Source organism: Macrobrachium rosenbergii, chromosome 13 (assembly GCF_040412425.1).
Source record: "Macrobrachium rosenbergii isolate ZJJX-2024 chromosome 13, ASM4041242v1, whole genome shotgun sequence".
Classification (NCBI taxonomy): domain Eukaryota; kingdom Metazoa; phylum Arthropoda; class Malacostraca; order Decapoda; family Palaemonidae; genus Macrobrachium; species Macrobrachium rosenbergii.
The window spans coordinates 25,546,413-25,568,934 of record NC_089753.1 but is presented as its reverse complement, the minus strand read 5'-3'; the positions used below and the strand labels follow the sequence as shown (position 1 = coordinate 25,568,934).

The window sequence follows — 22,522 nt, the reverse complement described above, 5'->3', positions numbered from 1 at the left end:
GGACAGGCCTCTGACTGTGGTCCAAGGCCGCAGTCTTGTCTTTAAGATTCGAGGGATAGAGGAGACCTTGTCTCTGAGCTTGACATTTGCTCGACTCCGCCACACTCTGTTTATGTCTTTTAATTTGGCTTTCAAGAGCAGGTCTGTCACTGAGGCAAATTGAAGAGACCCAAGGACTCTTTCTTGGGATCGGCGGGATGCCGATGGATTTTTGAGGAATCTCTTGGTGAGAGATGCTATCTCTTTCCTCTTGGGAGGCGGGAGAGATAACGTGTGGGAGGACAGATCCCACTGGAGACCCAGCCACTGAAACCGGGACTCCGGAGTCAGGCGGGACTTCTCTCTGTTCAGCTGAAAACCTAGCGACTCCAGGAAATTGATGACTATGGACGTGGCCTTCTGACACTCCGGAACAGTTGGTGCCCAAATTATCCAATCGTCTAGGTACGCTGCTAGGGATATTCCTTGGGACCGGAGTTGCTGTACTACCGTGTCCGCCAGCTTGGTGAATACCCTGGGTGCAATGTTCAGACTGAAGGGCATGACCCTGAAGGAGTAGGCTTGATTCCCGAGTCTGAAACCGAGGAACTGAGAGAAGTTCCGCGCAATCGGGACGTGATAATAAGCGTCTGAAAGATCGATAGAGGTGGTGACGGCCCCACGCGGAAGTAGAGTCCGTACCTGAGCTACCGTAAGCATGCGAAACTTGTCGCATTTTATGTAGAGATTTAGACGCGACAGATCCAGGATCACTCTTTGCTGATCGGAGTCTTTTTTGGGAACAGTGAATAACCTGTCTTGAAACTTTAGGTGCCTTGCTTTCTTTATTGCTCGTTTGTTGAGCAATTCTGTTACGTAATCCTGTAGGATTGATGTGGGTGGCTGGTAAAACCTGGTTAGAGGAGGAGGGTTCTTGATCCAGCTCCACCCTAGTCCCTTGGACACAATGCTGTGTGCCCAAGGGCTGAAGGTCCATTGGTCCCTGAACCAATACAGGCGACCGCCTACCTGTGTTCTCTCAGTGGGAGGGAGCGGGTTTATTCCCCCTACCACGTCCAGGCCTTCCCCTTGGGGTGGTGTTGGGCCTTCCTCTATGGGGGGCTTTGCCTCTTCCTCCCCTTGCAACCCTATTGAGGCCGTGAAAGAACCCACGGCCCTCATATGTGGGGTTGTATGCTGGTGAGGTCACATAAGAGGGTGCCGCTGGTTGGACCAACACGTATTGTTGGGGGTGAGCCTTGGAAGTAGACGGCTGGGCTACTGCCGAGACCGGGACGGCTTGGCCTACCGCCTGATGGGGCCTCTTATGCCTCCTGAAGCGTTTGCCTCCTCTCGTCTGGGGGCCGGTCGATTCTGGGGTCTTGCGCTTATAAGCGGAAATGCCCCAGCGAGAGCGCAGACTCTGATTGGCCCGTGTAGCCTCAGTCATAACGCTTGTAACCTCGTCTTCAGGGAAGAGGTTAGGTCCCCAGATCGAGCTTTTAACGAGCTTGTTAGGCTCGTGGCGGATGGTAGCATCGGCAAAGATGAACTTCCTGCATTCCAGTCTGGCCGTAATGAACTCATACAAGTCCGACTGGAAGCTCGCCAGGAAGGACTTAGCCAGAACCTGGAAAAAAGGTTCGTCCGAGCAGGAGACGGCAGTAGCTTCTGTAAGGCAGCAGGAGCTCAAGGACCGGGCTAACTTAGTCCGGGCCTCAAACTCCGCCTTCAACAATGATTCCGGCAATTTAGGAGCTGCTCACTAAATTGCGTGGAAGCGCAGAGGGGTCCAGCTTCCCGACAGTGAAAGTGGACGGGGCGTCCACCCAGAACTCATTACTTCCTGGGAATACCAGGGAAGTAGGGTCTGTTTCCCTTAATTGTGGTAAGGGATTACCATCAAAGCATGCTCGGGCCGTAGCCAGAGCAACTTTGTCCAAGCAAGGGGTGGGAAGGTCTTCTCCCAGGGGCTTAACATCGTAAAATTGCCCTTGAATGGGGTCAACTTCGTGTTTTCTGCCTGCCACTCCGTCAGAGTGCGCAGGAGAGCCGACTGAGCTTGGTCCCTAGGGACGATGACAGTCTCCCTAGGAACCTTGTCTGACCGAATCCAAGCTTCTTCTGTGAGCCTCACGAAGCCTGGATAAGGGGGCAAGAGATCGGGGGGGAAGAACTCCAATTCCTCCAACCGTCTCGTGCCCAGACCCTCAACTGTAAGTTTGCCATCGTGTTGGATGGCCCGGAGTGCGAAGCGCCAAGGGTTACCGACATCGAACGGCGGGAGGTCCGCAGTGTCAGGGATAGCATACTGTGGTTCTGCCGGAGGTGGGCGAGCCATACCTGCCAGTATGTTATCATAAATGGCCAACTTATCAGTGATTTTTTCAAACCTAGAGTCTAGGTCCTCCGTAAACTTTTTGTAAAGTTCAGTGGCAAGGGCCTGTGCATCAAAAGAAGGCTGGCGAGGAGGGCTTGGTTTTGCAGCCCTCTTACTCGCGCCTTTGCCGGAGGAACTAGATTTGCTCCCGGAGGCTACCGGTCCTGAAACCTTAGCCTTCGACGGGGGGAAGGGCGATGCCTTCTTGGAAGTCGAGGACTTGTAGCCCTTCGCCTTCCATGAAGTCTTCAACTTCAACTTGGGGATAGCAGACGGAGCTCTATCACCCAAGGAGGAAGACTTCACAAAACCTGCAAATGAAGATACTGATGAAGCAGGGGAGTCAAACAGAGGGGGGCCCGCCCCAACATCCTCACTTACCTCACCACTTACCACCTGGTCCGGCTCCGTATTCATTGGTTCCAGGTTGAGATCCAAGGCGGCTACATCCTCCGAGACTTCGGCATACAGGATATCCACTTGAGGTGGCTGGGTCGCATCCCGGATTTGCTGGATGATTGGGGTGGCAAGATCTTCAGGCACTGCGGCCGCCACCCGTGCGCGCGGGGTAAAGCAAGTCCTCAACCTGGCGTCGAGGGCGTAGGGCTTCCCGACGGAACATTCCTGCGAACCAAGCCACCCAGGCCGGAGGGATTCAAGGCAGACTTCTTGGAAGCTTCGTCCGCCTGCAAGGAAACCAGCAATTAGTTAGGAACGAAAAAAGCCAGACCGGGAACCTTTAAACAATATACAATATGAGGAGCATGAACCGGGGAAAAAAGACTGTCACTTACCGACTCATCCTGGATGGTTGAGCAGAGAGCAAAGCAAACCTCACAACCATCGGGTGCCAAACAACCAGGTCGTCAAGTCGGACCGCACAACCAGCGTGGGTCCGGCATACTACGTGCCCGTAGGGTTGTTGAAGGAGGCGGTACACCCGGCTCCTCACAGTGAACAGTCTGTAAGAATAAAAGTACATGAACCTCACACTCTAAGCAATCTAAAGCCGGCAAGGCCGGGAAACTCAACTACAACCGGAATACTCCGGCGGAGAAGAACTCCCTATGATAAACTGGGCCAATAAACTCTAAATGCACAGAGTGGAAGGTAAGGGTTTTCAGACCCCGGAGGACTCCGGGGAATGAAGGAACGAGAAACCAGGAACTAACCATAAGGGCTGCCAGAAAAAATAACAGCGGAGCCCCCGGGTGTAGGACCGGACTCACGTATATATAAAATAAATAAAGGAGCGAACTCCTGTAGATAAACAGATTTATCTAAAATTAATGAAAATTAAAAACAAAAATAAAAATAATAATAATAATAACAATAATAATAATAATAACAAGTGATGGTAAATACTCCGGAGACCGGAGGGGTCCGCTTCCCTTACATGATGTAAAAACTTCCCGCCCTTACCTCCCCGCCGGAGAAACAAGACGGGTAAAGTGCTCGTATGTTCGTAACATAAGACGGAGCAATTACATTTCACCCTATCTCGAGCCCGACGGGAGACGAGAGGTATGGGATAGTGATTCGAACACGTTCGAGCAAACAAACCACCAACCCCACCACAGCGAAGCTAGGGACGGTATGGGAGGGAGCGAATCCCTCTACCAATAGGAGGAGTCCCTGAACTCCGGAGAAAACGCCATCTAGCGTCACCGCACGCAGTCGCAAGGCTGGGGGTAGGGGAGGGGAGGAGGGGGTGGAGCAGGGAGAGAAGTAGGCTACCGGAAGGGAACAGGAGACAGGGAGAAACATGTCACCCGCTCAACTGCATCCTTCCCTCCAAATGAACTTGGAAGGGTAGCCTACTCCAGGGAGCTACGCAACCCGAAGCCCGACTCCTTCCTAGGCGAAGCCTAATATGAGCCTAACCTAGTATAGGTTAGGAAAGAGGAAGGAGTGCAAAAGGGAGGAGGAAGCAACAGGGAGAGAAATTTTGTGCCGAGAGCCAACCGGGATCGAGAAGGGGGGGGGTAAGAAGGCGACTAGCCTAGAGGAAACACATCCAAAGAACTCGATTCCCCCAAATGGAGGAAGAGAACTAAGGGGCTCACTCTACCCACCGAAAAACGACACCGGAGGAAACAGCAACCAAAACTCCCTCAACCTGATCTCCGCACCCAGGGCAAGGGGATGGAAGCAAACAAGCCTACACCACAAAATACCATCACACATAAACAATTAAAATCAAAATATGTTCAATAGGTAGCGTAGCCTACCTCGGGGGAGCGGCAGATTGGAGCTGCCGCTACCACCAGAGGTAAACAACAAAACTTAAAACAATTAAAATAAATAAATATACTAAAAATAAAAGGAGAGCACCATCTTCAAGCATAAAATAATAGCCTACTTGAGACCAAAAATAAAAGGAACCCAACCTGGGGATACTTGGACGGGCATCACCTAATAAAGGCCGATAGGCCGATGAAATGTAATTAAGTAAACCAAAAGGGAGGAGCCACCGCAAGGAACCACCAGGAAGGGAACCAAGGGTTAAAATCTATCTATAACGACGAGGAGACAACTCCAACCGAAAGAACAGAAGGAGTCGCCTCATGATCGACATGGCGTCATAATAAGATCTCAATATTTATGAAAATACGAGACCAAAACAGCCAATAAAACAGAACAAAAACCCCACAGGGATTATGCCTTTAATGCACCCCTCTTGGTGTACTGTAGACGTTACTAAAGGCTGTTTGCACTATCCCCTTGGCTTCTAGCTGCACCAATTTTGTCTTTCTTTACCTCCATCCCTGCTTCCTTTCTTCCATCTTGCTTTCCAACCACTACAACCTTTTACTTGGTTATGGTATATCTAATGGTTTTCCTAAGTAGCCATCTACAAACATTGAGATCAACACCAGATTTTACTTACCTGTGCAGATTGAATTTAATACCTGGTTAATCCTAGAAGTATGCTGAACTATGTCGAAAGAAAAATATGATTTGAATGATATCATACGAAGGAATAAAGTAGAGTGCAGGGAAAGTGCGGGGAAGGAAAGGCTGCTAATTTATGGGTTTGTATTAATAGTTTTCTAAAAACAACATTCCTCAATCGTACATCCACAAGTCTCCAGTTGCTTCTTGTCTGGGTGTCTAACCCCTCCCCATACAAAGGCTTGAAATAAACCTTCAATACTAATAAAAGAGCTAATATCTTTAGGATCAAGTGAAGAGAAATCCCAGGATTATCTATTTTAAATGTGTGATCAAGTAAGGGCAAGCAGCCATTTACTTTTCAAGGAGTTTGAGAACTGTTTAGAACTATTACTTTTAAAGGTGCTGTAGCACAATTGGTCAATAAAAAAATAATACTCTAAACCTCATACTCCAAATACATCTTCGGGGTTTAATGGGGCTTCCGTTCTGCTACAGTTATTATATTAAATATACTTCGCTGAGGTCAAATCAATCATCTCTGTAAGAATACAGCGCGTTACAAAAAGCGATTTTGTTACACGAGCACACATTACAATATTTCACCATTTTAGGTGGTTTTATAATTTTTCACTGAGCCTTGCTAGCAATTACATTTCATCAGTTCAAAACAATTACATTAAGGAAAACTTACCTTCAATGGTTTAATATACTAGGGAGATGTCTCAGAGAATCAAGACAAAACATTTACAATATTCCAAGAAAACTTTCACAGTCTCAGTCCCAAACTCTCAATCATGAAAATTTTTATGGTTTACTTGGTTACTTACAAATTTGAGCATATTCCAGTCAAAGACATAATCATAAGTAAAGCCCTGACGATGGAAGAGCTGACGGAAGAGCTGCCTTAGGTAACTGTAGTCTGGTTTTTCTTCAAACCGCAGAGACCGGCAGAAATTCAGGTACGTCGCAAATTCATCTGTTGTTCAGAGAGATGTTAAGCCTACGTTATTTTCAACATTAACATTTGTATATATAAATTTTAACTCATTTAAATGGAAGCTATCTAGAAACTTTTATAAGGGCATTTCAAATCAAAAATTTTACTTTTCATATCCAAATCCATGTCTTAGAGCCTCATTATTTTATTTTACTTTTGTTTCATAATTACAAACCATTTTAATAAGCTACCATCAAACCTAATAGCATAACGATATCAAATTAACAAGAAAACAGCGTTCAATCTGCATGTGTTACCTGGTGGTGGGATGACAAACAAAGAACCATACTCTAACATGTCATCTGTTTTCACAAATGTGCTTAGAGGGAGGGGAGGGGATAGAAGGCTCGGGAAGGGAGAATTGATAAAAAATTAATGGTCTGTTACAACCCTACTCCTGAGCTGATTACTCATTCATCCAACTCTGGATGCTTTTATCCAAGCTTTCTGTCGCTTAATAACTACCTAAGCACTGAAAACTCTCATATTATTGGGACAACAAATTTAGGAAGTGCAAGAGGTTTTACAATTCAATACAGTTACATAGAATGTCCTTGAGGTGGGAGAGGAGACACAATTACTGTACTGATGAAATCGTATAAAAAGCTTAGAAGCTGTCAAAAAAATTTAAAACATGAAGATGAAATTATTGCTACAGATATGATGATAATAGATTCATGTTAACAAAACAGCATGGGTAATGTAGCCTAAGGGCCTGGTTTTAAAACACTGCTGGAGAACATCAACTTTCCAGTGAGCCTGTTAGTACAGAAATGCTATGGTGTGTTAATCTGTCAAGTGAGCCTGGCAATTGAGTCTTTGCTATTTTACTGGCTGCAGAGACAGGTTCACTGACTTGCCACCCCTTGAGTAAGTAACCTGAGCTATATTGTTCAGGTTACTAAAGAAAGGGGTGAGAACTTCCAACTATGTCACCCAGCAACAGTTAATAACAGTTTCCTTACACTCCGATGGAATGGAACGGAATGGAATATAAAATTTAGGCCAAAGGCCAAGCACTGAGCCCTATGAGGTCATTCAGCGCTGAAAGGGAAATTGGGAGTAAAAAGGTTTTATGGGTGTAACAGGAGTAAAACCTCACAGCTGCAATATGGAACAATTGGTAGGATATGGTGGAAAGTAAGATAAAAGACAGAGAATATCAACATTAAAAGGAATGAAAGGGGTTGCAGCAAAGAACCTCATGTAATGTCTACAGTACACCATAAGAAGTGCCCTGACAGCGCTAACCCCCTACCGGGCCTTATTCTCAAAGACATTTTTAATACTCTAAGCACACTGTGTAGTTTTAATATCCCATGTCTGGGGAGCAGATACAGAAAAAAAAATCTTTCAAAACTCTAAAAAGGTACTAGAACTTTAACCAAGTTGGTTAATTCCAAGTTCCATGGATCAAGTAACCACGAGAGTGTATTAAATTATTTGCCAGAAATAAGGTGATTCTTAGATTTCCTGTGAAAATGAAATTGGGTAATAAATTCAAGGTAACATGTTGCCACTCTTTCTGCAACCGCTGAACTTTTCACTTCGCAACCACTGGTGAAAATTAACTTTTCAGATGATACACAATCTAAAAGTATGAACTCCAAAGGCCTAAAATGCCAGTTTTTTCTAAGCTTTATGACAAGATTCAGACTTTCTGGTAAAATCTGAGGTGGGCCTAACAAAAATATTAAAACATACATGGAAAGCTGCTTGGTAGATCAACCATGCTGACTGATAAAAAATGTAAACATTCACTTTTAAGTTCACTGGAGAATGCATTACAGCATCCACTTCCCAAGATGTAAGATAACGAAGACCAGCTCCAGAGTTTTAGGACAAACCTCTTCAAGACCAAAGTGTTAATTCCACCCCTCCCTTAAAAAAAAAAAAACATACATACACAAGATACATCATCCTTAAAGGAAACACAGATTTAGGCATCTTAGAGGCACTGGGAAAGAATATGACTGCAGTAACAAATGAAGGTGGTTGTTGATGCTAGAACAAAATCAAAGAGGAGGAAGGGAAGGGCTAAACTAGAGATTTCAAGTTCCTCCCAGTTATACTTGTATGTCTCAAATAACCATAGCAAAGTAGTTAATATTTAATAAAAACATACCTAGGAGACCATATATACACAAAGCTAAACTATGGTCCATGGACAATACAAATCCAATTCTTTAAACTAAAGAAAACACTAAGTTGGTGAATGACAGACGCTTGTACACAACTTTACACAATTACGTGACTGGGGATCCCATCTTGTGTCAGATGGATTTTTCATCACCCTTTTTAGGATTGGGGTGGCATTGTGCATAAAATGTTTTTATGATCCCTTTTTGCAAGTTAAAAGAAGGTCCTTCACAAACCACGCAGAAATAGAATAATTATATAAGGACAACTGGAGCTGCAGACCTACTAGATGCTAACAGCCAACCAGGCACAGAAGATCAACAGAAAACTGCAGCACTGTACTCACTAGGAAAACCTTTACATAGTTCTTCAATGGGTGTCTGCATTTTCTTTTCACTTATTCTTTCATACTTTTGTCGTTTCGTGGCTGCTTTCAGGCCCTGCCATGGGAGAGACCCTCTGTTGAAATACATCAAAACATATCCTAAACTCTCTAAGTCGTCTCTTCTGCTCTGTTCTGTAAAGAAGGGGAAAATAATATATTTCAGTAGACATTCACTCACTGGTAAATGCTTAATTAAAAAAAAAAAAAAAAAAAAAGTCCTGTTAAATGATCTAGGACTTTTTTGATGACTCATGCCTCCAAAATCGCATTTTTTAAAAGTAAAATGCGTTTTCCCTAACATACAAACCCGAGGTCCTTTACTTATATAGGGGAATACTTTTGGCAAAGCTGAACTGGCCGCTAAAGACTTACAAGGCATGAGTTAGTTCAAACTGACTTACAAAATTGCTTCATCCCATTTTAGTTCTCTTAGAAGAAAATTCATATCAGACAAGTTGAAACCCTTTATACAACTGTACACCTCCCAAAACTTTAACATATTTATTATTAACTAGGTGTACTAAGGCTACTTCCACATAAACACTTTGTCCACTTAACCAAATGAAACTTTAAGGTATGTAGAGCAGAACAACTGAAATACATACACAACATTACATTAAAATAAATTTATACTTGGGTAAAATTTCAAGTGTTCAATTCAACTTTAGTGTGAGGATGAGAAGCTCCAGTTCATGTATATAACCACTTGATACATATTTTCAAATAGAAATCATAGTCATTTCTGAGAAAACTTTCAACCATGAACAAAATGTCCTTGTCCGTAACCAAGCACTGATGTGACGCATCAGTCACACCTCATTCAGGAAAAAAATTTACCCAAACTGAGATTAAATTTGAAAAACTATTCAATATGTAATATTCCTTAAGTTTAAATCTGAAAAACTATTCAATATGTAATATTCCTTAACAATTTGCTTTGAACATTTAAACCTTTCCTAAAATAGTGCTTTCTGATCCATGCCCTCCAATGCTAATATGGAAAATTTTTCTGGTAATGACACAACATAGAAATATTAACAAATTACTAGAAAGTGTGAATTAGACCTAACATAAATTACTAGAAAGTGTGAATTAGACCTAACATTTTCAGTAATTTAATTTTTGTTTACCGTGTATTTATATTTGACAGTTCTGCCATTCGGATTTTAAACCAAAATTTGATGATCAACTTTATGTATGAGCAACAAGTGCATTACTCAGTGGCATTTCTTTCCAAGAATCACAATTTTTTTAAGTAAATTGTATTTTTCCCAACTATACAAGCCCGGGGTCCTTTACATTAGGAAATGTAATGTAAAGGCCAGACGGTTTGTATATCGTGTCGGAACAAATCACAATGTTTTAAAGTGAATTGTGTTTTTCCTAACTATACAAACCCGAGGGCCTTTACATTATATTTCCTAATGTAGGCTAAAGGACCGATGGTTCGTAAATCGTGTCGGAACAATCTGCCTTTCAAGTCCAAATAATATTCCTGAGCAATACTAATTTTTTTTTTTTTTAATACTGCATTTGCAGCATACCTAAGTATACTTCACTTACAAACAAATATGTTTGAACTTACCAATACCAAGGTGAGTGTTGACAGAGGCATACCGAGCAGTTCCAGTCAAATTCTTGTTTTCACGGTAAGGTATGTGTTGATGTGTCCTAGAATCTCTGTATTTTTTCGCAAGGCCGAAGTCTATAATGTAGACAAGATTGCCCTTCTTGCCCAAACCCATGAGGAAATTATCAGGCTTGATGTCACGATGTATAAAATTCTTACTATGAATGTACTCTATCCTGGTTATCTAGAAGACATGATAAATGTTAGTATGGTGTGCAATTTCTTTCATTCTTCAGCAATAATTTGGAGTTTACCTCCATATGTTACCATATTTTACATAATGAAAAAGTTAACCACTAATATATAAAAGTTAATACTCTATTAGAGGCAAAAATATAACAGAACAAGTACAAGATAATAACACTAAAAATGGAAGCCTTAAAGTAAGCAAAATTTCCATATACAGTAGTGTTAAAAAATAATTTAACCAAACCACTCACTCAATTTCCAAACACATTACCAAAGTATAATTCAACTTACACCATAAATTTCCTTAATGACACATGACAAACATTCATTAAACACACAAAAAAATGTTAACCCCACAAAATTATTATCCTACACTGAACTATACACCATGTCCTGTTAAGCAACAACACTCACTCTTCAAATGCACATGCTCAAGAGATCTCGCTGCATCATTCAAGTTATATTTTTATATTTCTTTTCCCATCAGTACTCACCTTTAAAGTGTATCATATATATACTAAAATGAACTACAAATGGGGGTTCTCATCGCAGTGATAACCATCACATGCATGTTTTCAATACAAATATATCCAGCTCTAGATGTCACCATGAACTTCCTACTGCATTCACAAATTGCAAACATTTCAGTTTATTCCCATGGTTTTTACATGGAAATAAGCTAGGTCATCAGCCTGTGCTGTCATGCTTGCAGATTGTAATTTGAACATAATCTACCATTCATGCAACTAAGCATTCTATATTCTGAACCAATGATTGATACCCTAACTTTTCACACATTTCTCAAAGCCATCAGGAATAATATAACACCCAATAATTTCCAGTAATTACTACATACAACTGATCAAGACTTTTTTCAGTGTCCTACATTTATGTGCCTCATTTCTATACCATTCAAGACAAAAGCATTACCAAGAATTCTCTCACCAGCAATGTTTTTCAGCATTTATCACTTGGGCAATACTGGCAGAGAACCCCTAGCCAGTAGTAGGGGGATTCAGTTTTTCTGCATTGTCCCTTCAGCCCAGGCTGCATTTTGTCTCTTGAATTGTTATTTGATAACTTTGCTGTCTTAACCTAACCTCTGGCTGCCCAACAATTTTTTCCCTTCACCCTTCAAACCTTAATTAAATAGATAATTACCACTGCCCTACTAAACTTGGATATTTGATGTGGTGGTAAGGTTAAAATACTGTATAAAAATATGGTGTTAAAACACTACTTACTAGTTGGTCTGCCAAGAGTAAGACAGTTTTTAAACTAAATTTTCTAGAACAGAAGTTAAAAAGGTCTTCCAAAGAGGGGCCTAATAACTCCATAACCATTACATTGTAGTCGCCCTCTGACCCGCACCATTTGATTCCTGGAATACCTACACCACCTGCCATCATCTGGAAAAGAAAACATTTTGTGTAATTCCATGTGTGACAAACCACGTAACTGAAACATGACCATAATGCAAGCTTGAATAACTTAAAATAATGGAGGAACATCTATTGTTGTCAAATTTATACTTGGAATATTAAAAAAATTATAAGAACAAAAGATGAAAATACTAAAATTATCAAATGCTGCCTCTTGAAAACTCTTCAAGCTCTTACAATACTAACACACATTTCAATAATAATGCAATGCATTAACAAAATCATTATTTTTCAGAATGCATGCAGCACTCCCATTATTTACCAATACAGTCTGTATACTGGGCCAAGGTCATAGAATGTTTACAAATTCCAGAAAAGGGGGGTAGTAAAAATAATTTCACCTAATGTACAAAGAAAGAAAGCCCTTCCAGAAAAATATTTATCTACAAAATATTCAGGCATCCCTTCCTTTTGTATGGAGCTTTTACAACAACAAAAACCCCACAGTTTGACACAAGCCTCAGCATACCAACAATAAGTTCAACTACTAAAGCATTCAAGCAGAATACTTAGTGGTCCAGCTGCGTAGTGGCAGGTGGTGGCAAACTTCAAGTAGCCAGTCAAGACACCTCTATCTGAACACTAGACAGTCAAAGAATTTCCTATACCAATGAAAATGGTGAAAACACTAAATCTTTCAGAACTTTTATTCCAGTGTGGTTAAAATTTGTGGAAATCAGCAGTCCCCTCAGATCTTTAGCTCTTAAAAGAAAATTTATTCTAGGGGTTTTCTTTGTTTTAAAACAGGTACTTATATTTCACACGAACAGTTTTGAAAATTCAGACCTTACGATGCAGAGGCCGAAGTTTTTTTACAATTCAGACCGATGTTGGGAGGTATCCTGTTTGACTTTCTTCCATAAACTATTCCAACAAGAAAATTCAGCACTCACTTTGCATTATCAACATATATATTCAGTAAGGTGTGTAGGTGTCTCACTATCTGCTGCTTCAAGATTTTCATATTCTTTGTTATAAAACTGTAAAAACTCTCTCTAGCAGTGTTCCTGATAATGATGAATGAAAAACTTTATTAAGACTGTAATACTAGCTTACCTCACAACAAACCACTGTATAATGCTAGTTTACTTCACCATGCAATTGCTTAGGTTCAACTACTTGTGATGATGTTCAAGTGCAAACATAAGGTGCTTGTTCACTGTTGTCACAAATGACACAAATGATGAAATAGTGTAAAGATATGATGGACAGGTCAAAAAACAGAAATGAGAAGGTTGGACAAGTAGGGAGCATCATGTCTAAATCTTAGATATGAATATATAATATAAATGTATCATCTTTAAGACCAAGAGGAGGTCCACAAAATCATGGGGAAGGGGCACGGATGAAATTCCAGACCAGACTTTTTTTTGCAGAAAGTGTACTTGATTAAAAGCATAAGGGATTACCCGCCTTCACTTCTGCCATGTAGGGAATATCCAAGGCAAAAATATTAATCATGAATAAATAATGATGATGGGATTTAGCCTCTTCAATTAGAAAATGTGCTACACAAAATTAAAGACCATTCCCAAAATGCTAATGTCGGAACTCACTGAATTTTGGTAGAATAGTATACGAAATGTACAGAATGGTAATAAAGCAATGGTAAATGTCTAAAAACTGACGGGTTAAAACACACACACACACACTCTGAATCAAACCAGCATCAAACTAACCCCTCACATTGCAAGATTCAAGGGTGAAGACCTCTACCTAGAGATACTTTCCATATCAAGACTGAACCCTGAGGAAAATTTCTGTGCATGTCCTACATACAGTGCTGCCACCATTTATTTGAGCGACTTTCATAAAATGTGAATAGCAATGCAAATTTGCATGGCAGTCAATATTTTAAATTGATGTCCCACAAAGACTTAAACTATCAAGCACTGTACTTGCTGACCATCCACTCTACCAAAGGACCAGTCATCCCCAACCAAAACTCATACCAGAATGAGTAAATGTCTAAGAAATTAATGGGAGCAGTAAAAACTTAACTCAGAAGTGTATGTTGACACAACCAGGAATAAGAGTGAAAACAGATGGTGACTTGCATAAAGCTTGCACTCTTTTCAAATCATCCAGGAATATACAGACAAAATGTGTACAAAATTTCCATTATACACTTCTCACCTTGATAAAGCTTTATAGTACGACAGCATTAATGAAGTGCTTACTTTGTAAAACTTTGATTCTATGTGTAGTTGTGGGTGTTTCGTCTTGATGCATTCTAGTTTTATGGCCACTTCCTCCCCTGTAGATATATTCGTCCCTGCAAGAGAAGGAATAAGTAAATCACTACAATTAAAATTACTGATCAACAACAATCTTAGTTCTCGAACCTCTGTTACTGTCAATGAAATCATTTTGTACATTACTTGGTTTTTAGCCATGAACACATTTACAGAACAAAAGTTTAAAGTAGAAACACAAACTAGGCAAAATGGACAGTGTCACAAGTTTAGAAAACATTTTAAAAACACCTATATAATGAAAAATAAAACCATTCATAAGGAGCAAAACAAATAGCATTAGCTTGCTACACAAACTTTCATATACCTACCAGCTGCTCGTGTAAAATTTACAAAGGTTAAACTGAAATGAAAATAATACATACAGTACACAGACTGAAATGAAAATAACACATACAGTACACAGAAAGTACACAAGCGTCGGAAAAATGACAAAAAACCTCGTCCTTCCATGTATCAACACAATGATTCCACGAAGACTCTTCAGTCATTCATATACATAAAATATACGAGAAAAGTCAATCAATCAATAACAATGTACTCGCTGTCAATGCAGTTGATAGGCGCCTATACAAGTCTTTATGAACTACATGTAATTTTCACAATATAACACCAAAGTATAACCCAGAAAAATTATAAAACATTTGCAAAGGCCCTCTCAAAGTTTCCACAAGAAAAAGTTGAGAGAATACAAAGGAATGTTGTGACGCTTTCTTCCACTGACGCCTACAAATTCTGCGCATGTCAATTGGTGCAGACGCATCAGTTACCTCGGTCTATATCTGACCATAAGGAAATCTTATCCCAAATGGAGCTAAGATCAAAGTACTGTAAAACTAACTATAAAATATTATTGAGCAAATCTCGGGTAGTTTTAATCTCTACAGGGTGGCCATGCGGATATCAAATGTACTGCTTATACTTCTCTTGAAATGCATCCCATTATATATTTCGGTATATTTAAAACGGCTCAAGTATGAGTTTGAATCCTGATAAACATTCTCCTCAGTATACTGTCATACCGAGGAAGAAAGTCTTCAGCAATGATTCGCTAATCACACGTACAACAAAGCACAAAGCCACGCGTAATGGGGAAATAACATTTGTGGGAGGAAGGAAGACGCCTGAGAGAGAGAGAGAGAGAGAGAGAGAGAGAGAGAGAGAGAGAGAGAGAGAGAGAGGGGGTGGGGGGGGGAGGAGCAGGGAGTACGATGCCATTTAATGCTAACCTTGGCTATTTCCCCCACCGAGTTACTCAAGCTCAACCCCCTTCTCACCGCAACAGATTAGGATGCTCACTTTATCACAACACTAATTTCGCGCTCAAGGATGCTTCGCTGTTCACACTTCCCACTTGGTCACAAGCGCACTGTAACTTCACAGTACCGAAGCACACATGTTAGCGAGGCAATCCAAATGACGGCTTGCTACTAATGAATGGCGTCCGTGTTGTTTTAGTCTCGGTTTAAATAATTAATGAGCAGAGAGAGAGAGAGAGAGAGAGAGAGAGAGAGAGAGAGAGAGAGAGAGAGAGAGAGCGTGTGTGTTTGTATGTCACCAGTGTTGAATTGACCGTGAACTGTGGGTTAAAAGATAAAAGCTAGGGGTCTCGGACGCATTCGAAGCACGACGCATCCACCAAAGTCGTACCAAACGAGCTGCTTCTAGTGTAAACACGAGGCGCAACCAGATGGCTGGGGGCAACTAGTTACTGGTCGTTGAGCGGCCTCGTAACAAGGCGTGAGCCCTGGTTGGATGTTATTAGATTCATTACATATTCCTCCCCTTCACACAAGCTCGCAGCACCAATAAAACGGTCGTTGCTACCTTCCAAACTCCCCAAAAAATTTATGTACTGGTGTTATACACTAAAGGAAATAAAAGTTGTCAGTAATAAATAGCCTACCTGACAGTCATTTTCATTTTGTGTATTTCACCACGAACGTTCTATCACTGGCAACGTCCTGATCTTAGTCAGTGCCGAAGTCATTCACGCTCAAACAATAATATGTTAGTGCAACTTGGTGCAACTATTATTTTTGGCAGTGAGCCAACGATGTCAGGTGAAGTCCAACCCACAAGATACCCACCCCTTACCCCGGGGGTAGAAATTGGTACAGTGACTTTGTATCATTAACACACGAGGAAAAATTCCGATTTGATTTCAGTAACTAAAAGAGCAGCCAAATGCTGGCCAATTACAACAAAAGAAACTATATACAGATATCCTATTTCCTTTGGGGGAAAAGTTTCTGCTTTCGGTCACGTAGCTTCCGTTACACACACAAACAATTAAGAAGTGTATATATTTATTAGAGACTAGCTGGATTTTATTCTGAAGATATATTTAAAATGCAAGCATTTAGGGGCAATAGCATATTAACATTTTGGTAAGTATGACGCAAAAGACCCTCTGTGTTAAATGCCGCCACTTAGGTCTTCCTTGCTATCTTCCACAAACCTCCAGCCTCCCGTCCACGTAGGTCTGGGGAAGGACTTCCAGATCTTCCGGTGGCCACAGCAGCCCAGCTGAAGCCATCACGTAGTATTCTTCCCGGGTAACGTGAAGGGCTTGTCCGAGTGATGTCCGTCTGTCTTGAAACGTTATCTCATCTACAAAGAACGCCAATTTTAAACCGTTCAAGTCTGTCCGTTTTTTATTTGAGTATTTCATTCTACTTGCGTATTTCAGTCTTTCGCTGAATTCCCAAACAAAAGAACCAGCCTTTAAATCTCTCAGCACAGGACAATATTTTGGTCCCCGTAGGGAGAAGGGGTGCAATGTAGGCATTACTTAAGGGTCTTTGTAGCGTCCCTTCGGCCGCTAGCTGCAACCTCTTTCATTCCTTTTATTGTAACTTCGTTCGTAGTCCCTCTCATCCATCTGACTTTCCACAACTGTTTTGAAATGCGAGGTTTTCCTCCTGTTACACCTGTCAAACCTTCTTACTGTCAATTTCCCTTTCAGCGCTGTATAACCTTATAGGTCCCAGCTCTTGGCCTCTGTCCTTGCGCACGCTATTTTGGTAGTCCGAAACAACCCCGGATTCACCACCAACCCCTGATTCACTACACTTGGAGTGGTAAAGTAAATCTCCAAGAGCAAACGACTTGGTAGAATAGGTTTGATATGAAAATCTGTCGCCTTCCAACTGGCGTGAAGAGCCTTCTTTGGTGTGACTTTGGCAATCAACAACATCCACTAAACCCCAGCCGCTTGCACGGTAGGCCCCTCTACTCAAAATCATACAGACGTAAGCGTTAAATTCCTTCCAAGGTTTTCGAACAAATGAAACAAAATCAGTTCACCAATCATTCACGAACTGTACAATCAGGGGCAGGAAGTGCTTTAGAAATAAGATGACCATTTCATATCAGGCAACGAACTCTATGCTTGGGTTCATTGCATCTTAGCTGAAGAAATTTCCTCCCCATCGTACGATTAAGTACCAGTAAATCGTTACCTTAACTCAACCAACAGGGAACGGGTTCTGGACAATTTATTCTTTATCTTCACGATTAAATGCGGCGCTGATAGCAACTCATAATGACATTGTATCTTCCTCCGCTGGTGATTCTCCAGTGGCGACAAAAAAAGCTAGAAATATAAACATACACGGTGCCACTGATTTTCAATGAAAAGGAAAGTACAACTCCAATATCTTTTGCCTAATAAACCAGTTGTCATACTGCTGGTTACATTATTTTTTTTACACAATGCCACTATAATAACCTGGCACATTAACTATAAAGTGCAATCTCACATCTATTACAGTCCATGGTCTTTTCAAACTTTGATCGTATCGACAAGGTAGGTGGTTTTGGAGATGTCATGTAATCCAACCCCAAAGCATGAGAGAGAGAGAGAGAGAGAGAGAGAGAGAGAGAGAGAGAGAGAGAGAGAGAGAGAGAGAGAGAGAGAGAGAGAGAGAGAGAGATTTTCAAGGTACTTTTGGAGTCTTTGTTGAACTTTCCCCTGCAATTACAAAGCGTGAGAGCCAGAAGGGCGTGAATATTCTGGTGAAATGGAGACTGGGGAGGGGAGGGGGGGGGTGGGAGAGACAAGAGACACGAAACCTTGAGTCCGCATCACCCACGCTTGCTCCTCCAACACGGGGTGGAAAAGGCAATCACCGCCCACGCATCCATGAGGTGCCCTGACCTCCCAAACGCCCGCCCTTCCCCCTCCCCTCCCCTTCCCCTTTTGAATTCCCAACATCATCCAATCCCCTCCTATGATATGGCCCTCTTCCTTCCATCTGGGGTGCGCTTCAAACGCGACCTCTCGACGACGGGCCAAGGTCAATGTAATTGCCTCTACTCAAAAGGCACCAGATAAAAAGGAGTCAATTCGCAAACTGAGGAGGAGGCATGTGCATTTTTTTGCTTTCTTTTCTGAGAGAGAGAGAGAGAGAGAGAGAGAGAGAGAGAGAGAGAGAGAGAGAGAGCGGTTATTCCCTTCCCTGTGCAGACCAGGGAGCAAGGTCACCCACATACACATCCTGGTGTCAGCACCTTCGGAGCGGTATCAAAACCCTTCGTCGCAGTTTCCGTCCGGAGTGTTGTTGACTGGGGACTTATTCAAACAGCGTTTAAATCCGTTTCGTTCCTCGGTCCCGACTTCTCTCGACTTTCCCATTTAGACACCGTGTAACGGCAGACCGTTCCCGGTTTGTTTCGAGCGCTGGAGATAGTCGTGCGGAAACTCGTCTGCGTTCAGTAAACCTCCCGAGAGGTGGGAAAACGGTTCGTACTGTGGAAACACCTACATTATTATGTCTGTAAAAAAAGGAAACACCCAGTACTACAGTATATTCCTTGCACAGATTTTCCTACACGTGAAAGCCACTCAAACAATTCCCCTAAAAACGGAAATATCCTGTACTATTCATGCTATACATGGAAATCCTAATACATTTTTCATTCAAACGAAGCACCAAGTAATATCTTTAATAGTAGAAGCACCAAGTAATATCCTGAAAAGGTGGAGCGCCAGGTAATTTCTTTAGAAGTAAAACTTTCAATATGACCATATTTCGGGAAAATTTTACTTTTGTGAGACCTGGCGTTTCGTTTTAATAGACAGTATTTTAGTGATATCCATACACAACAAATTGTACCGATTCTTTCCGCACTGATGCTTACTGACTGGAATTAGTCTGAGGAGCTTCTATTTGTAGGGAAATCTCTAGATAAGAGACCCCTAAATAAATTCCTCCCCTTCCCCCTTCTCAAAATGAATACATCTACAATAACTGAGGCCTACATACAAATACAATTAATCCATTTTTCAACTAAAAACCAAACAGGCAGACCCAACTTTCCACCCACATACCGAAGCATCTAAAACAATTTCGGCAGTACAAAGGACCCCGACAATTTCCCCAAAAATGGAGCATCTACTGCAATTTCCCACGACACTGAAGCACCGAAACAATTTTCCCTACGTATAGGGGGCCGCTTGTGTGCATTACCCTAATTAGGGAAACCCTACCACACAGTTTCCCCGTCGTATTTCAAGTACCCTGATGCTTACGCGAGGGGGAAACCATAATGATGTGACTGATCAGTATTTCCTATATTATTTCCACGGGGGGAGGGGGTCTCTCTCTCTCTCTCTCTCTCTCTCTCTCTCTCTCTCTCTCTCTCTCTCTCTCTCTCTCTCTCTCAATGCTACGTAGCCGATTCGTGCTAGTAAGTGGTCACTCGTCCGTGAAACGAAAGAGCCCCAGAAGGGAGGGGCGGAGGGGCGGGGGGCTCAGGGCTCAAGGCTCACTCCAATCAAGACCTTACGGCGAAGGCCGGTTTACAGGAAGAATCGATTCCGGGAACGGGTGCGAGCAGCTACGGCGACATACAACTGAACTCTTCAATCATCTGTTTGTTTATAACTCTCACGCCTGCCGCATTTTCTTCGCGAATTCTTGACAACTGTTCCCTTTCGTCGACTGTCAATAAAACCAAACTTTCGCAGCAATACAAGTTGAAACAAAGTTACCGTCAAAGAAAAGTTCTATAATTACCGAAGGTCAACTTGTTCGACTTTTCATGTTGCAATGATTACTAAAAATAAACATAAAAGGGCCTAATTTATTGTACAAGGGAAATCCACGAATACAAAGTCATTTCGCAACGCAGATCGAAATTAGAGCTTATTTACCGAGTGTGTTCACACACACACACACACACACACACACACACACACCTGTGACAAAACACCCGCAGGAGTCACTTGCTTTGAACACAAGAGAGTCCACTAAGGTGGAAAACAGGTACACGCGACATTTCATATTTCCGCTGACGACTATGAACCTATGACGCAAAAGGTGAAGGATTCTTCTTCGGTCTCCTGGCAGGAGTCATCCAACCGTGAAGGAGCTCGATTTTAATACGTAGACAGCGTGTTTGTATATGATTCTAGGTACAAACAAACATGAAAATCTTTGGGGCAAAACACCTTATCATGCTTAGGAAAAACTTCGTAATCTAACATGAGACGCTAACTTCCTGCAACCAGGAGTGAGACAACTCAAAATTGCATGTTCTGTAATTTCATTACAGTGTAGAAATGTGTTTCTACTTCTCATTACAGCACTTTGTATACTCTGTGTTTGTATGCATTACGTACCAATAGTCATGAAGCTTAAAATCAGTATTGGCCCTGATTGCCAAAAATCATGAACAGCTATCCGGTTAATGACAAGCAGCGCGATGAGTTCTTTGAAGACAACGAAACCAGCCCAGGAAAAAGCCTTCAAACGCAGAAAAGTAGCTCATGTATACAAAACACAAATGTCCTGTGCGAAACTTGTCTGAATGACTGAACAACCAATCTGTTAATGCGATCCAAAGTGTTGAAATTTGAAAGCCTCTCAGGTTCTGAAGAAACGCATCAAGGTAGTGGTAGACTTGCTGAGCTAATTCGTTTCTACATCGTACGCACCATCAGTTCAGACAAATTACTGGAATGAAAGTGAACTAAATGAAAGTCCTTCTCAGTCACAAACACTTTACGTAAAATGCCTCGCGTCATCCTCAAAAGCCAGAAATGACGCAATCCCAAAACAATACAGAGCAACGAGACAGATAGTAAGACGACAAAGAGAATCCTTAACATGAGTTTACTTGAGGAGCAAGGTTCGAGGTGGGGGGGGGGGTTTAAGGAATGTCCAAATTAACAAGTAAAACATGCGCCGAAGTTTCTTCAACGCAATCGACTTTTCTGTACAGCGTATAATCACGGCCCCCGAAAATAGATCTATCTTTGGGTGGTCTCGGTATAATGTTGAATGGGCCGCTGCCCCTGAATCTTTAACCAAGGCCCGGTGGTGGCCTGTCCTATATCGTTGTCAGATGCACGATTACGGCTAATTTTAACCTTAAATAAAATATAAACTTCTGAGGCTAGAGGGCTGTACTTTGGTATGTTTGATGATTGGAGGGTGGATGATCAATCGTTTTTAAGATCTGAGGGCGGACGGACAGACAAATAGCCATCTCAATGGTTTTCTTCTGCAGAAAACTAAAAAACCGAAGTGAAGGAAGAACCAGCGTCTGAAGAACTGCCAACCCTCAGAAAACACCGATGCAAGCAAGCGAGCAAGCAAGATGAACCTCGATTCCCTTCACTCAGGCCAAGCAGTTAAAATCTCGCCAGTAGGAAGATAAAAAGAGGACAATCAGTGACACCAGACTTTCTTCTGCTGACGCTACACTTGTCAAGTCTTCAAAATGCAGCAAGCTAGCGCGCACGTAAGTACCTGAGAGAGAGAGAGAGAGAGAGAGAGAGAGAGAGAGAGAGAGAGAGAGAGAGAGAGAGAGAGAGAGAGAGAGAGAGAGAGAGAGATTCAAAATGGCAACTGAATGTTTAAACTTTTCTACGTATATAAGATGAGCAACTGAATTTCTTTCAGTTTAGGCGAAGAGACATGGAGACACCATTCCACGAAAAACTGACATCAAGCCAATAATACAAATTAGCCCGAACACCCAACAGCTACACAAGACGCGTAACTAGGAAAAATAAAATCATTAAATTCCTATACACTTACGTGAGTGACTCATGGAAATTTACAAAATGCGAGAAAACGGAGAACCTCAATTTCAGTGTTTTTGTGCTTCTTAATATTGCCACGTTCTTAAAAGTTGGACACACTTCAGACACAACACTCACGAACTCTAGGTTTATTTATGATAGGCATGAAGTTTGCAAAACAGGAAGAGGAGAG

General features: G+C 41.8%; 1 protein-coding gene across 5 annotated transcripts in view; it reads right to left on the bottom strand.

Moving 5' to 3' along the window:
* dco (discs overgrown) overlaps positions 1-22,522 on the bottom strand; it is a 109,866-nt gene that overhangs the window by 41,213 nt on the left and 46,131 nt on the right. For 4 of the 5 annotated variants that reach the window (XM_067114862.1, XM_067114859.1, XM_067114863.1 and 1 more), the window contains exons 3-7: positions 14,220-14,314; positions 11,842-12,006; positions 10,364-10,592; positions 8,740-8,910; positions 6,085-6,233 (exon numbers count right to left, since the gene is read on the bottom strand). In XM_067114862.1, the coding sequence (XP_066970963.1) occupies positions 6,085-6,233; positions 8,740-8,910; positions 10,364-10,592; positions 11,842-12,006; positions 14,220-14,314 (809 nt within the window). Of the gene's footprint in view, positions 1-6,084; positions 6,234-8,739; positions 8,911-10,363; positions 10,593-11,841; positions 12,007-14,219; positions 14,315-15,593; positions 15,650-22,522 lie in introns of those variants that run through there. The other variant, XM_067114861.1, reaches the window with a different exon arrangement.